The sequence below is a fragment of the Heloderma suspectum genome, chromosome 2, assembly GCF_057233095.1.
Source record: "Heloderma suspectum isolate Gila_16-S chromosome 2, 16-S_ref, whole genome shotgun sequence".
Lineage (NCBI taxonomy): Eukaryota > Metazoa > Chordata > Lepidosauria > Squamata > Helodermatidae > Heloderma > Heloderma suspectum.
This window is the reverse complement of record NC_139459.1, coordinates 44146934-44164838: the sequence shown is the minus strand read 5'-3', so window position 1 is coordinate 44164838 and position 17905 is coordinate 44146934. Positions and strand designations below refer to the sequence as shown.

Sequence of the window (17905 nt, the reverse complement as noted above, 5' to 3'; positions counted from 1 at the left end):
TTATTTGACATCAGCTGTTTTTCCTAATGCCTTCTTGGGTAAGATACTTAACTTGTGTTGTAAATTAACATTTTTGCCCATTTGGGTATTCTTTCTCTCCATTTTCTTCCTTCTCTAATACTTCTTGCCTTTTTAGATTAAGGACCTTTTGAGCAAAGATTTGCTTTACTCTTTTGTGCCTAGTATCAGGTACTATAGAAACAAAGTAGGATGACTGCTTGTAAGCAAAACAGTTGGAAAGATTGTCTTATTACTTTGTGCATTTGCACACAACCTAGGATGTGGTATAAGGATAACCAGTCAGATAATCTCTAAAGAAAACATGGCATATTCTAGATAAATCACTGTGTATATTTCATTTTCAAGACACCAAGCAATATTGAACTGTTTTGTTGACAGGAATACATGCTAGGAAGCGGAATTTGAACTTCCTTTGTTCTTTTCAGAAATAAGGAAATTACTTTAAAAACAAGACCCCATAGATCATTTTAATAATATAGAATCTGGGCATTATCTAGCCAAAAGTAAGGGCTTATTAATTCCTAGTTATGTCAACAGGGAAAGTGAAATTATAAATCTACCATTTAAATTGAAAAGACTAAAAAGTACGTAACTTCAGCTGACTCAAGCCGATTAGTATTTCAATATACTAATGCAGGAAGTACATTCTGAGTAAGATAATCTGCATCAAACAATGTTTTTCTCCTCTGACTGCAAAATAAAATTCAGCTTGTGGTGGGAGCAGTAACAGAATTAATCTCTTTATAGTCTAACCACCAGAAACTAGAACCCTAAGGTGTCATATTTTATTACTTTAAGTCTTCAAATGGTTCTCATTACATCTGGAAAAAAATAATGTGAAATATATAGTTTTTAGTGTTTGTTCTCACACTAGGGTCTGTAGATTTCATACAATCATCCCCATTAGTCTTAATAAGCAAATAAAATGGATTAATTTTAAGCCATTGTTATGAAACACTTCATTATTGTTATCTTATTTCTTTGTGGTTACATCAAGAAACTTTATTTAAATCCTATTTGGGAGGAACACCAGCAGGCATTTTTAAAAAGTATGTTGCTGTTTAATCCATGCATCATTTGCTGCTTACAACTTAAGGAAATTAGCATCTGTCAAATGCATTTCTCGGCTGCATATGGTTAAAATTAACGGACAACGCTACTTTCTCTAACAGATTTAAAACAGAGATGAACATTTCCCCCCAATATGTCCATTAAAGCTGATATAATTAAATCAAAGCTAGAATTACAGCTGACTTCATTATGTTGTCCCTGGCTATTGCAAGAAAAAAATTTGTACCCCATTAACAAAATTCAGCACTTTCATGCCCCTTCCCTTCTTCACACAGCCATAAAACCATCTAGCACACATTATTGAGGTGCTAAAATATTCACAGCAGTTTGGAATAATTGCCCAGTTAACATTTACAATTAGTGTTATTTTAATTCTTTGCTCTTTAAAAGTGACTACTATGTTTTCAATATGATCTGTAATAAAGGAAGAAATGAGATTCAGCCCAACCCTTAAGCCACAATTAATGTCCATAAAAGTCAATCAACGAAAACACTTCAGAAATGGCTTAGAAAGCGAGCAGCAAAAGTACTCTATTTTGGACAGAGTAGTCTGTGTCTTAAACAGAGTATCACACTTCATTGCATCTGAGAAATGCACCAAACAGATGCAGAAAAAGCAACAACAAATCAGTACCTAGAACACCTTTGCCCTCATCACCTGCCATGTCAGTACTTCAGAGACACAACCAAAATCTACCCACACTTTTGAACACTTACTGGTTTGTAACAATCCATCTACAGTTCTAAATAAGTGGGAGGTTGTGTTGCTGTATTAAATGGACGTTCATTTAATTCCCCCTCCCTTTTACAGCACATTCACTGAAACAGTACATAGTGAACTGCCTGAGTTATACAAACATAACTTGAACTTTCACTAAGTATATAAAAAATCCAGACTGATATAGAAATGGATAATCGGCCCCAACAGCACAAGAACATGACACAAGTACTGCTGGATCAAGTTCAAGGATATATCTAGTCCAGCATCCTGCTTTCAACATAAATCAGACAGCAGATGCCTCTGGGAAGCCCAGAAGTAGGACACGAACACAACAGACATCCTATGTTTGTTCCCAGCTATGATATTCAGGAGTTGCCTCCAAAAATGGAGTTTGCATTCAAGTATCATATCAAATAGTAAAACAGACCTGTCCTCCTTGATTGTTTAATCCTTGTTTAAAGGCATCCAAAGAAGTTGCCATCACCACAACATATGGAAGCAAATTTCTTAAGTATGTATCATGTTATCAGCTACTTTAATTTATCCATCCTGAAGCTACCGCTAATCAGTTACACTGGATACCCCTGAATTCTGGTGTTACATGAGTAAGGATATTCTTTAACACTTTCTTCATACGAGGAATGTTGCTAGACCTGGCCTCATGGGGCCCCAGCCCTGAATCTGATCCCCAGGGTGCCAGATCTATTCCCCAGAGTCCTAAGTGTCCACTGGTGACAACGCAATGATTTATTTTTGTCAGCTTAACTGCCATGCAACGGCTGATTTTCAAGGATTTCAGCTGGGGAGGAAAAGGTTAACCTCCCCACATTTTGTAGCATCCCTTAATCAAATCTGCCCCCCCCCGGGGGGGGGATGGTATGGCAATTAAACTTAGGGGAAAAAACATTTAAAGTTTTTTCTAAGATTAATTGCCATGAGGTGGGGGATTCCAGAGGATCAGAGTTGGGGAGGGAAGGGTTAACCCCAAAATCTCAACCCACCCCAAACTTAGCAAGTCAGCTTGAGGAAGGGACACCTTTACACTGGTACCAATGGAAGCTTTTTTCTAAGCTCAATTGCATGGGATGGGGAAAGTTCTTCTCCAGAGAAAAAGCGAGAGATGGGAGAGAAGAAAGAAGGGGTGGGGGGAGAAACACAATGAGATAATTGAAGGGCTCAGTCCTGAGCTCTTCAGTGCAGTGAGGAGGAGGTGCAGGGAATGCTTATTGAATTTGCAGATGACACAAAATTGGGTGGGACAGCTAATACCCTGGAAGACAGAAACAAAATTCAAAGTGATCTTCACAGGCTGGAGCACTGGGCAGAAAACAACAGAAAGAAATTTAATAGGGATATATGCCAAGTTCTGCACCTAGGAAAAAGAAACCAAATGCACAGTTACAAGATGGGTGATACTTGGCTCAACAATACTACAAGTGAGAAGGATCTTGGAATTGTTGTAGATCACAAGCTGAATATGAGCCAACAATGTGATGTGGATGCAAAAAAGGCAAATGCTCTTTTGGGCTGCATTCATAGAAGTATAGCTTCCAAATCCCAGAAAGTACTAGTTCCCCTCTACTCAGCACTGGTTAGGCCTCATCTGGAGTACTGTGTCCAGTTCTGGGCACTACACATTAAGAAGGATGCAGACAAACTGGAGAGGGTACAAAGGAGGGCAACAAAGATGATCAGGGGACTGGAAACAAAGCCCTATGAAGAGAGACTAAAAGAACTAGGCATGTTTAGCCTTGAGAAGACTGAGAGAAAATATGATAGCACTGTTCAAGTACTTGAAAGGTTGACACAGAGAGGAAGGCCAGGATCTCTTCTCGATCATCCCAGAATGCAGGACACGGAATCATAGGCTCAAGTTACAGGAAGCCAGATTCCAGCTGAACATCAGGAAAAACATCCTGACCGTTGGAGCAATACAACGATGGAACCAATTACCTAGGGAGGTAGTGGGCTCTCCCACACTGGAAGCATTCAAGATGAAGCTGGACAGCCACTTGTTAGGGATGCTTTGACTTGGATTCTTGCACTGAGCAGGGGGTTGGACTCAATGGTCTTACAGGCCCCTTCCAACCCTACTATTCTATGATTCTATTTATTGCCCTCCTAAAAGGTTAAACAATCTGGACAGGTCACTCTTGAAGTACTCCAAGTGTGTATGCTTGTGTGCGTGTGCGCGCATGTGCACGTGTGTGTATAGTATATCCCTCCTTGATCTGTGTGTGTGTTTCCCTGTTCTGTATTGTGCTACTTAGGGTCAGGCTTCTTAACTTGTTCTGCCTGTATCTTCCTTTGTGTGCATCTATGTGTTGGGGGGGGGGGGAGTCAAAAGTCTCCATCACACGCAGAGCAGAGAAAGGGAGGGCAGTAACTTTCCACATACCCTGCCTGTTCCTTCTGGCTCTTTCATGCAGTCCAGTCCCTGCTCCATCCTTCCCTTCCCACTGATCCCAACCCCTCCAAACCTGCCTGTTCCTTCTTTCCAACCTCTTCCCCTCTACTTTTCTTCTTAATCTTCTTCTACCTCCTCTGCTGCTCCAGTCCTCCCACTACCACCCAACATTTTGACTGCCCAGTGGAACTGTCCACTACTTTATTTTATTTTGAATTTAATTTATGGTTACGGATTAATGATTGTTGATGGGTGGAATAATTAATTGAAGGGGAATTACTTAAATTTTAAAGCAGGATCTGGATGGGAAATGGTAAACTGGGGTGAACATGTAATAGAACTCTGTCATATTTTTTAAATTCCATTTTGGTGCAAAAGTTGCCATTTTCGGGGTCAGGGGGAGAGAGAGAGGAAAACTACCAGACACTCTCTTTTTTACATTTTTTCCACACCACTGCAAATTAATTGTAACTGAAGAGAAACTACTGTTTGGGGATGACTGATGGGGCAGAGTTCAAATTAATTGAAGAATTTATTTTATTTGAAGTGATTTGGATGACAAATTAATTGGGTGATTTTGCCTTCTGTGAAATCTAAATAAATCCTAGTAAGTATTTCAAAGTGTGGGGGGGAGATTAGCATATGCAAATGTTATGTAAATTAACCTCCTATGGGCCTGGGCCTGAATCTAGCAATGCCCCCGCTCCACACCATTCACAATTAGATCATCTTTCATGTTCCACTAATAGTCTTCTTAAAAATTATTTGTATTGAATTTTAAATAACATGTTTTTAATATAATCAATGAGTATATCGAAAATATTTCAACTTTTCAACTAACAAAACACATACATTACATAAGGAATCCAATTACATTTAACAGGAATCACAGGAGTTTCAATATATTAATAACTTTATATTGATCCACAGAACTTCATCAGGGGTTTAATGATTAGTTGTAATTATCTAAATGTATTTTTCCATATCTGTCCATGGCATGCTAGTAGTTTTGTTTAGGAGCCTTGTTTGTTAATAATGTCAATAAATTTATACCAATTGTCAGATTATTTTTGTTGCCTTTGTGTCCTTATCTGTTTAGTTAACTTTTCAGCTAACTAAAGATGGATGGACCCATCTCCGTCCAGGGAGGGAGTGGGGGAGCTCAAGGAGCTCCCCCCCAGCTCACGTGGCCAAAACCTGCTCAGTGAGCCTCCCAGCTTGCCCCACCCACCAAGCCACCCCTCCTCTCTTAGCCAAGGGCTCCTGCAGTCAAACCCTAGTGCTTTATGAGCACAAGGGATTGACTGCTGAGTCCTCAGCGCAGCCAGCCCCCAGCGCTCTTGCCCTGGCCTCCTCACTGACTGTATTACAGAATTATAGGATCATCAGTTCAGTTAGAAGTCTACTCCTCATTTCAGTTATTACCTGAAATTGCTACACAGCGTACTAAATTAATAATAAGCTCAAGTTTTGTTATTTTTTATTTAGAGATTAATTGAATTCTACTTCAGCATCCTATAATATCTGAGTAAGATGAATAAAAAATTATAGGACAAAAATAATGTAAGTCTTTTTGTTGTTGTTTATTCGGTCAGTCACTTCGAACTCTTCGTGACTTCATGGACCAGCCCACGCCAGAGCTTCCTGTCGGCCGTCACCACCCCCAGCTCCCCCAAGGTCGAGTCCGTCACCTCCAGAATATCATCCATCCATCTTGCCCTTGGTCGGCCCCTCTTCCTTTTGCCTTCCACTTTCCCTAGCATCAGCATCTTCTCCAGGGTATCCTGTCTTCTCATGATGTGGCCAAAGTACTTCAGATTTGCCTTTAATATCATTCCCTCAAGTGAGCAGTCTGGCTTTATTTCCTGGAGTATGGACTGGTTTGATCTTCTTGCAGTCCAAGGCACTCTCAGAATTTTCCTCCAGCACCACAGTTCAAAAGCATCTATCTTCCTTCGCTCAGCCTTCCTTACGGTCCAGCTCTCGCAGCCATAGGTACTACGGGGAATACCATTGCTTGAACTGTGCGGACCTTTGTTGTCACTGTGATGTCTCTGCTCTTCACTATTTTATCAAGATTTGTCATTGCTCTCCTTCCAAGAAGCGAACGTCTTCTGATTTCCTGGCTGCAGTAATCTTTACACCTAGAAAGACAAAGTCTGTCACTGCCTCCATGTTTTCCCCCTCTATTTGCCAGTTATCAATCAAGCTGATTGCCATAATCTTGGTTTTTCTGAGGTTGAACTGCAACCCAGCTTTTGCACTTTCTTCTTTCACCTTCGTCATGAGGTTCCTCAGCTCCTCCTCGCTTTCAGCCATCAAAGTGGTATCATCTGCATATCGGAGATTGTTAATGTTTCTTCCAGCAATTTTAACTCCAGCCTTGGCTTCATCAAACCCAGCACATCGCATGATGTGTTCTGCGTACAGGTTGAATAGGTAGGGTGAGAGTATACAACCCTGCCGTACTCCTTTCCCAATCTTAAACCAATCCGTTGTTCCATGGTCTGTTCTTACCGTTGCTACTTGGTCATTATACAGATTCCTCAGGAGGCAGACAAGATGACTTGGTATCCTCATACCACCAAGAACTTGCCACAATTTGTGATGATCCACACAGTCAAAGGCTTTAGAATAGTCCATAAAAAACAGAAATAGATGTTTTCCTGAAACTCCCTGGCTTTCTCCATTATCCAGCAGATATTGGCAACTTGGTCTCTAGTTCCTCTGCCTTTTCTAAACCCAGCTTGTGTATTTGGCAATTCTCGTTCCATGAATTGCTGGAGTCTGCCTTGCAAGATATTGAGCATTACCTTACTGGCATGTGAAATAAGTGCCACTGTTCAATAGTTTGAACATTCTTTGGTGCTTCCCTTTTTTGGTGTGGGGGTATAAGTTGATTTTCTCCAATCTGTTGGCCATTCTTGTGTTTTCCAAATTTGCTGGCATATGGCATGCATCACCTTGACAGCATCATCTTGCAAGATTTTAAACAGTTCAGCTGGGATACTGTCATCTCCTGCTGCCTTGTTATTAGCAATGCTTCTTCAGGCCAATTCAACCTCACTCTTCAGGATGTCTGGCTCTAGCTCACTGGCCACACCGTCAAATCTATCCCCGATATTATTAACCTTCCTATACAGATCTTCCGTATATTCTTGCCACCTTTTCTTGATCTCCTCTACTTCTGTTAGGTCCTTGCCATCTTTGTTTTTGATCATACCCATTTTTGCCTGGAATTTACCTCCAATGTTTCTAATTTTCTGGAAGAGGTCTCTTGTTCTTCCTATTCTTCTTCCAGAATCTTATATCTTCTTCCGCTTCCGCGCATTGCTTGTTTAAAAATAATTCCTTATCTCTTCTGGCTAACCTCTGGAATTTTGCATTTAATCGGGCATATCTCCCCCTATCACTGTTGCCTTTTGCTTTCCTTCTTTCTTGGGCTACTTCCAGTGTCTCAGCACACAGCAATCTTGCCTTCTTGGTTTTCTTTTTCTTTTGGACGTTTTTTGTTGCCGCCTCTTGAACAATGTTGCGCACTTCTGTCCATAGTTCTTCCGGGACCCTATCTACTAAATCTAGTCCCTTAAATCTATTCTTCACCTCCACTGCATATTCATTAGGAATATTAGTGAGCTCATATCTAACTGATCTGTGGGTCTTCCCTATTCTCTTTAGTCTGATTCTAAATTGTGCAATAAGAAGTTCGTGATCTGAACTACAATCAGCTCCAAGTCTTGTTTTTACCGACTGCATAGATGTCTGCCACCTTTGGCTACAAAGGATGTAGTCAATCTGATTTCGGTGTCGACCCTCTGGTGAAGTCCATGTATAAAGTCGTCTCTTAGGTTGTTGGAAGAGAGTGTTTGTTATGCACAGTGAGTTGTCTTGGCAAAATTCTATCAGCCTATGTCCTGCTTCATTTTGTTCTCCCAGACCATGCTTGCCTGTAATTCCAGGTGTCGTTTGACTATCCACCTTAGCATTCCAGTCTCCTGTAATGAAAATAACATCTTTTTTTGGCGTACTATCCAGTAGGTGTTGCAGATCCTCATAGAACAGATCTACTTCTGCTTCTTCAGCATCTGTGGTTGGGGCGTATATTTGGATCACTGTGATGTTAAATGGCTTTCCCTGAATTCGAATTGAGATCATTCTGTCATTTTTTGGATTGTATCCAAGCATTGCTTTAGGCACTTTATTATTAATTATGAAGGCTACTCCATTTCTTCTGTGGTGTTCTTGCCCACAGTAGTAGATCTGGTGGTCATCTGATGTGAAGTGGCCCATTCCAGTCCATTTCAGTTCACTGACACCCTAAATGTCTATATTTAATCTCGACATCTCCCCAATAACCACATCCAATTTGCCCTGGCTCATAGATCTTACATTCCAGGTTCCTATGGTGTGTTGATCTTTAGAACAACGGATTCGTCATTCAGCGCCAGCACCATCGGCTGCTAGCCGTCCTTTCGGCTTTGAGCTAGCTGCGTCATCACATCTGGGGCTAGTTGAACTTAGCCTCTGTTCCTCCCCTGTAGCATTTTGACCATCTTCCGACCTGGGAGTCCCATCTTCCAATGGTATACCTACATATCTCTGGTTGAACTGATCCATTTAGTTTTCATGGCAAGATTACTGGGGTGGGTTGCCATTTCCTTCCCCAGGGATCGTATTTAGTCTGACCTCTCTGCCATGACCTTCCCATCTTGGGAAGGTTTAGCTCATGACATCATTGAGGTGCTCAAGCTCCAGCACCACGATAAGGTAACGATCTCCTTTGCTGAAGAATGTAAGTCTTACTACAATGCAATACTGTATACTGAGTAACAGAAAGGAAATAAAAAATAGTTCACTTTGAGCCTGGTTAGACACAATGACCTTCATTTCCAACACATTTTGAAAGCCATTATTTTCTATCATGAATTCCCCTCTCAGCACAGCCAACTAAGCCTGTAGAGCATTCTTGATTCTGACAATTTAAGCCCAAACCCAAGTGATTGTATGAAGCCCTTTGAAGTCACGTCAGCTCAGCGAAGGCACTCTGCAGTTAACTAGTTTTGCTCCTCTATGAAAGAAAAAAATATATATAACTTCATTTTCTGTATTTAATATTTTTATAAGGAAAATTAGCAGCCTAATTTTAATTCAGTTCAGCCATGAATAATACATTAATTTGAATATATAAATTAATATTAATTTACTTAGTTTCAATATGGAATTTGCTATAAAAATATATAGTGGTGTTTAAGAAAGTAAAGGCAAAATAGCTGCCCACTCCATATATTAAAAATTGCCATAAGTCTCCCAACAAACTAATTTTAGAATTCATGGACTATTTTAGGCAGTGATATGATTCACAAGCTTCTCTCTGGAGATTAATACTAGCTTCCAGATAGGCAAGTAGATAAATGTATGTGTGATTGGCAGGGCGAGTTCAGGGAATCTGACTCAAGAATTTCTTCTTCAGCCATCAACAGACCCATCAGGGAAATGGACAACTGCTTCTACTGATGGTGGAGTAAAGATAGATCAAATTATCAGTTTGCAATAATTACTATTTCATTAAAAAGAATTTGTATAAGTGAATATGTACCCAATGCGAAGGTAGAACTTCACTCTAAAACAGGGAAGGGCAACTTGTGGCCCTCCAGATGTTTTGACTTACAACCCCTATCATCCCTTCAGCATTGGCTATGCCGATTAGAGCTCATGGGAGTTGTCAGCCAAAACACCTGGAGGGCCCAAGTTGCCCATCCCTGCTCTACAGTTTATTAAATGACAAAAAAATATGGATAAAATCGTATTGCACACACCACTCTACAGTGTATAGCTCCAATATTCAACTATATAGCTCCAATTTCTGCTGGACATTTTGGGGGTCCAAATTCTGTGGCTCAGTTAATGAGTGTCCCTACTCAACTATTTCTGGGCACATATCTCCTGTAGGGACTGTCCCATTCCTTCCAATTTCCTTTGCCAGCCTTGCACCACATCGTCACAGCCACACCTCCCATCCATTTCTCTCCCATTCCTCTGGATTATGAGGTGCCTTTCTTCAGTGTTTCCATGAGGGAGTTGGGGCTTTGCTGCACTGACTGGTCCAACAGTTAATCCATACTACCTCCTACCCTTTCTGGTAATTGGAGTACAGAAAATATTAACATTCCCAAGCACATAGGGACAGCATTAGCATCTCCATTATTTTCAGCAGCACATGAATCACTGTTTTCCAGAGAGCCCCACCCATATAGTTAAATTTCTTTCTGTATATTGACAGACATTTCAAGCAACATGGAATGAAATGTATTGAAGTATTCTTATGCAAAATGGAAGTGAGAGAGAAAGAAAAGAAGGCAGCTTGCTCCCAAATTTCCAATCTGAAACCACAAGCTTCCTTCCATCCTTTTTGTTGTTGTTGTTGTTCAGTCGTTCAGTCGTGTCCGACTCTTCGTGACCCCATGGACCATAGCACGCCAGGCCTTCCTGTCCTGCGCTCTCTCCCGGAGCGTGCTCAAGTTCATATTCATTGCATCCGTGATGCTATCTAGCCATCTCATCCTCTGCCGTCCCCTTCTCCTTTTGCCTTCAGTCTTTCCCAGCATCAGGGTCTTTTCCAGAGAGTTTTCTCTTCGCATTAGGTGGCCAAAATATTTCAGCTTCAGCTTCAGTATCTGTCCTTCCAATGAAAGGGTACTTAACTTAGGCCCCTTCACGGATGGGGCCTTGTTGTGGCAAAGGGGCTTGCGTAACTCAAGTGAAGCCATAAGCTATGCCGTGCAGGGCCACCCAAGACGGACAGGTCATGGCGGAGAGGTCTGACAAAATGTGGTCCACTGGAGAAGGAAATGGCAACCCACTCCAGTATTCTTGCCAAGGAAACCCCATGGAACGTATCACAAGGCTAAAAGAGATGACGCCGGAAGATGAGCTCCTCAGGTCGGAAGGTGTCCAATATACTACTGGGGAAGAGCAGAGGGAATTTCCAAGTAGCGCCAGAAAGAGTGACGCGGCTGGGCCAAAGCCAAAAGGACACTCAGCTGTGGAGGTGTCTGGTGGTGAAAAGAAAATCCGATGCTGTAAAGAACAATATTGTTTAGGAACCCGGACTGTAAGATCAATGATTCAAGGTAAGCTGGAGGTGGTCAAACATGAGATGGCAAGATTGAACATCGACATCTTGGGAATCAGCGAACTAAAATGGACAAGCATGGGCGAATTTAATTCAGGTGACCATTATATCTACTACTGTGGGCAAGAATCCCTTAGAAGAAATGGAGTAGCACTCATAGTCAACAAAAGGGTGGGGAAAGCAGTACTGGGGTACAATCTCAAAAACGATAGAATGATCTCAGTACAAATCCAAGGCAAACCATTCAACATCACAGTAATTCAAGTCTATGCCCCAACAACTGAGGACGAAGAAGCTGAGGTGGATCGGTTCTATGAAGACCTACAACACCTTCTAGAACTAACACCAAAAAAAGATGTCCTTTTCATCACAGGGGATTGGAATACTAAAGTAGGAAGTCAAGAAATCACCGGGATAACAGGCAAGCATGGCCTTGGTGTACAAAATGAAGCAGGACAAAGGCTAATAGAGTTTTGCCAAGAGAACACGCTGATCATAGTGAACACTCTTTTCCAACAGCACAAGAGGTGACTCTTACACATGGACATCACGAGATGGTCAATATCAAAATCAGATTGATTATGTCCTTTGCAGCCAAAGATGGAGAAGCTCTATACAGTCAGTCAAAACAAGACCTGGAGCTGACTGTGGCTCAGATCATGAGCTTCTTCTTGCAAAATTTCGGCTTAAATTGAAGAACGTAGGGAAAACAACTAAACCATTCAGGTATGACCTAAATCATATCCCTTATGAATATACAGTGGAGGTGAGGAATAGATTTCAGGGATTAGACCTGATAGACAGAGTGCCTGTGGAACTATGGACGGAGATCCGTAACATTGTTCAGGAGGCAGCAACGAAATCCATCCCAAAGAAAAAGAAATGCAAGAAAGCAAAGTGGCTGTCTGATGAGGCTTTACAAGTCGCTGAGGAAAGAAGGGAGGCGAAAAGCAAGGGAGAAAGGGGAAGATATATCCAACTGAATGCAGAGTTCCAGAGAATAGCAAGGAGAGACAAGAAGGCCTTCTTAAATGAACAATGCAAAGAAATGGAGGAAAACAATAGAATGGGAAAGACTAGAGATCTCTTCAAGAAAATCGGAGATCTCAAGGGAACGTTTTGTGCAAAGACGGGCATGATAAAGGACAAAGAAGACAGAGACCTAAGAGAAGCAGATGAGATTAAGAAGAGGTGGAAAGAATACACAGAAGAACTATATAGGAAAGATCTGAATGTCCCTGATAGCCATGATAGTGCGATCACAGAACTTGAACCGGACATCCTAGAGAGTGAAGTCAAGTGGGCCTTAGGAAGTATTACTAACAAACAGAGATGACAGTATTCCAGCTGAGCTGTTTAAAATCCTAAAAGATGATGCTGTTAAAGTGCTGCACTCAATATGCCAACAAATTTGGAACACTCAGCAGTGGCCACAAGACTGGAAAAGGTCAGTTTACATTCCAGTTCCAAAGAAGGGCAATGCCAAAGAGTGTTCGAACTACCGTACAATTGCGCTCATTTCACATGCCAGCAAGGTGATGCTCAAAATCCTACAAGCTAGGCTTCAGCAGTATGTTAACCGAGAACTACCGGAAGTACAAGCTGGGTTTCGAAGAGACAGAGGAACTAGAGATCAAATCGCCAACATTCGCTGGATCATGGAGAAAGCAAGAGAATTCCAGAAAAACGTCTATTTCTGCTTCATTGACTACGCTAAAGCCTTTGATTGTGTGGATCACAACAAACTCTGGCAAATTCTTAAAGAGATGAGAGTACCAGACCACCTTACCTGTCTCCTGAGAAACCTGTACGAGGGTCAAGAAGCAACAGTAAGAACCGAACATGGAACAACCGAGTGGTTCAAAATTGGGGAAGGAGTATGACAAGGCTGTATATTGTCGCCCCACTTATTTAACTTATACACAGAGTACATCATGAGAAACGCCGGGTTGGATGTATCACAGGTCAGAATTAAGATTGCTGGGACAATTATCAACAAGCTCAGATATGCAGACGATACCACCCTAATGGCAGAAAGCGAAGAGGATCTAAAGAGCCTCTTGTTGAGGGTGAAAGTGGAGAGTGCAAAAGCTGATCTGAAACTCAACATTAAAAAAACGAAGATCATGGCATCTGGCCCCATCACTTCCTGGCATATGGAAGGGGAAGAAATGGAAGCAGTGACAGATTTTATTTTCTTGGGCTCCAAGATCACCGCAGACGGTGACTGTAGCCATGAAATTAAAAGACGCTTGCTCCTTGGGAGGAAAGCTATGGCCAACCTAGACAGCATAGTAAGAAGCAGACACTTCACCTTGCCGACAAGGTTCGTATAATCAAAGCTATGGTTTTCCCAGTAGCAACGTATGGCTGTGAGAGCTAGACTATAAGGAAGGCTGAGCACCGAAGAATTGATGCTTTCGAACTGTGGTGCTGGAGAAGACTCTTACGAGTCCCCTGGACTGCAAGGAGGACAAATCCGTCAATCCTAAAGGAAATCAACCCTGACTGCTCATTGGAAGGACAGATACTGAAGCTGATGCTCAAATATTTTGGCCACCTAATGCGAAGAAAAACGTCACTGGAAAAGACCCTGATGCTGGGAAAGATGGACGGCAAAAGGAGAAGGGGACGGCAGAAGATGAGATGATTAGATAGCATCACTGATGCAATGAATATGAACTTGAGCACACTCTGGGAGAGAGCAGAGGACAGGAAGGCCTGGCGTGCCATGGTCCATGGGGTCACGAAGAGTCGGACACGACTTAACGACTGAACAACAACAACAACAACAATTGTAATTCTAAGAACAAAAGAAGAGCCATGCTGGATCAGACCAAGGATCCATCTAGTCCAGCATTCTGTACACACAGTGGCCAACCAGCTGTCGCCCAGGAACTCACAAGCAGGGCATGAGCGCAACAGCACCCTCCCACCCACGTTCCCCAGCAACTGGTGTACTAATTCTGATTAGCCCATTTCAAAAGGGATATAAAACTAGAGATGATCTGTCCCCTCAGAAGAAGGCAATTAGAAGGACCCATAGGTTAGACCAGGGGTGGGCTGGGAGGTCCAGGGATCATTTTCACCCCCTGAAGCCTGCCCCCAAATGCCTCACCTCCCCACCACCATGTGCAGCCAAATAAAATACTTAAAAAAAATTAATGACATCTGTGGCAGCTACAAAGTGCCCAAAAGGTCAAAATTAGCTTGTTTTCAAAGGGCCACTCCAGACACCATTTTGTTTGTTTTAAAAAGTACAATTTTGAGGAGCAGCAGGGGCTGGGTTAGACCATAATTTTAATAAAGGAAGTCTTAAACAGCTGAGCATTTTAGCTTAGAATGGTGGTGGAAGACAAGGTAGAATGTAACAGAAATTTGTAAATTCATGAGTGGTATGGAGAAAGTGAATATGGAGAAATTCAAGACACAGAAATTTATACATACTTTCAAAAGCTCAGAGTCATTCACTGAAGTGTATAGGCAATAAGGAAGACAAAATGAAGTACATCACACAAAGCATAAACTATACTATGCCACTCAATTATACCATGATAGTAATTAGTATAAATAGGTTGGGGGAGGGAGTAGAGATGGCAGTGAATACTAACTGCTCATGTTCATTTACAGACACAGTATATTTCTGATTACCAAATACTGTATATTACCAAGAAAGGCTCATTGGATTATCTATTCCCTGTTATCTTTCTTGAGCCACCTGACCCACTATCATCAGTGGAGAGAACGTTGAGTTAGACTGGTGTCAGAATATGTGTATTTCCTATCATACAGTTCTGTTTTTAAGAATAAGTATGTAAGAACATCGTAAGAACTGAACAGCACTGTTGCAGCAGATCAAAGTGCCCAGCCAAATACATACAGCCAGGGCCAGAAATATTGGAACAAGGATAACTGTTTTGGCAGTTGGCCTCTGTACACCACCATATTGAAGTTGAAAGGAAACACACCCAGATGGGAGCCAAGTCAGGACTTTCAGCTGTAATTCAAGGGGTCTGACAAAAGTGGGGCACTAACCATTCAGGAAGGACAGCCAGTGGCATACACACACACCCATCGTTGGTGGCTCATAAGTAATGGAACAAACCAACATCATTTCAAACTTAAGGATCGCCTTTAATACCTGGATGAAAATCCTTTGCAGTCAATGACTGCCTGAAGTCTGGAACCCATGGACATGACCAAAGGCTGAGTATCCTCCCTCGAGATGCTTTGCCAGGCCTTTGCTGCAGCTGCCTTCAGCTGCTGCTTGTTTGTGGGTCTTTCTGCCTTCAGTCTTGTCTTCAGTAAGTGAAAAGCATGCTCGATTGGGTGGAGATCAGGTGACTGACTTGGCCATTGAAGAACATCCCACTTCTTTGCCTGGAGAAACTCTTGGGTAGCTTCTGCTGTATGTTTTGGGTCATTATCCATCTGCAATATGAAGCGGCGTCCTATCAGTTTGGCAGCATTCGGCTGAATCTGAGCAGACAGTATAGCCCTATACACTTCAGAATTTATCCTGCTGCTTTGATCAGCAGTCAGGTCATCAATAAACACCAGTGACCCGGTTCCATTGGCAGCCATACATGCCCATGCCATAACTCTGCCTCCACCATCTTTGACAGATGATGTGGTATGCTTTGGTTCATGAGCTGTTCCTTTCCTTCGCCATACTTTTCTCTTCCCATCATTCTGCTACAAGTTAATCTTGGTTTCATCAGTCCAAGGAATCTTATTCCAGAACTGGGCAGGCTTTTTAAGGTGTTTGCTGGCAAAGGCTAATCTGGCCTGTCTGTTCTTGAGTGTTACCACTGGTTTGCACCTTGTTGTGAAGCCTCTGTATTTACATTCATAAAGCCTTCTCTTGACTGTAGATGTTGACAATGACATGCCTACCTCCTCAAGAGCGTTCTTGACCTGGCTAGATGTTGTGAAAGGGTTCCTCTTCACCGTGAGTAGCATTCTGCAGTCATCCATTTTAGTTGTCTTCCGTGGTTTTCCAGGCCTTTTGCTGCTGCTGAGCTTGCCAGTTAATTCCTTCTTTTTCAGGATGTTCCAAACAGTTGTGTTGGCCACTCCCACTGTTTTTGCGATCTCTCTGATGGGTTTATTTTGTTTCCTCAGCCTAATGATGGCCTCCTTCACTCGCATGGACACCTCTTTGGACCTCATGTTGGGAGTTCCAGTGAACAGCTACCAAATGCACATGTAACACTCAGAACCATCTCCAGGCCTTTTCTCTGCTTGATTGGTCATGGGGTACCCAGGAAACAGGCCACACCTAGCCATGCAGCTGCTTGTCAGCCATTTGTTCCACTACTTATGAGCCACTAACAATGGGGGGGGGTGTATGCCACTGGCTGTACTTCCTGAAGGGTTAGTGCCCCACTTTTGTTAAACCCCTTGAATTGCAGCTGAAAGTCCTGTCTTCGCTCCCAGCTGGGTGTTTCCTTTCAACTTCAATGTGGTGGTTTACAGAGGCCAACTGCCAAAACAGTTATCCTTGTTCCAATATTTCTGGCCCTGACTGTATAGCAAGCAGGAATGTGTTTTAAAGAATATATCCAATGATGCTTCCACGTGCCATTTTCCTTACCGGTCAGAGCTCCTCCAAGACTTCCTCTTCTAAATGGTCTTCCATCTTCACTGAGCTGCCTTTTAAATTTCAGTGACTTGCCAGGGCCAGAAGAAACTTCAGGGTTACTGGATTTCCGAAATGGCATAGATGGAGGGGACAATATGCTATCAAGCTGTAAAGGAAAAAAAAAAAAGAGTTGCTGGAATAATTTATTCTCTATTGAAAACTTTATATGAAACCAACAGATTTGTATGGAAAAAAAGACTTAAGCTATTTGAGCAAGCGAGGAGAAGGAATGATATCAAAGTCTTTTGTGGCAGACAGGGGACATATTCCCCCTCCCCAAAACTGAAGGCAGTTTGAAAGAGGGATGTATTTCCCTCTTTCATTGTATGTATGAAATTCCCTCTTTCATTGTATGTATGTCATTGTATGTATCCCACTGTTACCTCTGGAAAAAATGAGATAAAAGTGTAAATAAATAAATTGTGTGCTGTTTCAAAACACTACAAAAACTGTTTGACAAGAGATGACAAAATAAATGGCAGTACAGTGTAAAAAATCCAACTGTTGAGCCACTTTCAACTCTCTTTAAGAAGTATTGCCCATCAGCTTTTGTTTGGGCCACCTCTATTACAAATCAGAATGCTAATACAATAGGCAGTGTTATGTCTTCTAAATCATTTTCATTCCTTCACTAATGACATTTGCTTCCTGCATCTACAAATAGTACTGTTGGTATTTCAGGATGAAAGATAACAGACTGGCTGTATTTGAAACCCGCTTCTAGAATTCCAACTGGTAGCTGTAAATGCAGCTGTAAACGTTCAGAGGATCATGCCAAAGACTTATCAGTCCTTTGCTGTGGTCCACCTCTCCACATACAACTGGGAAGTTCAGAGTGGGAGACACAAGAAATAGAACAGGGGAGACGGAAACTTTTTTCTATGAATGTGCATTGACTCATGGAAAAGG

At 42.0% G+C, this 17905-nt stretch overlaps 1 protein-coding gene across 1 annotated transcript in view; it reads right to left on the bottom strand.

Annotated features, from left to right (window-relative positions):
* The window catches only part of MAST4 (microtubule associated serine/threonine kinase family member 4), a 373102-nt gene that overhangs the window by 306533 nt on the left and 48664 nt on the right, over positions 1-17905 (bottom strand). The window contains exon 2 of the mRNA XM_084833380.1: positions 16949-17102. Coding sequence (XP_084689506.1) covers positions 16949-17102 — 154 coding nt within the window. The remainder of the gene's footprint in view (positions 1-16948; positions 17103-17905) is intronic.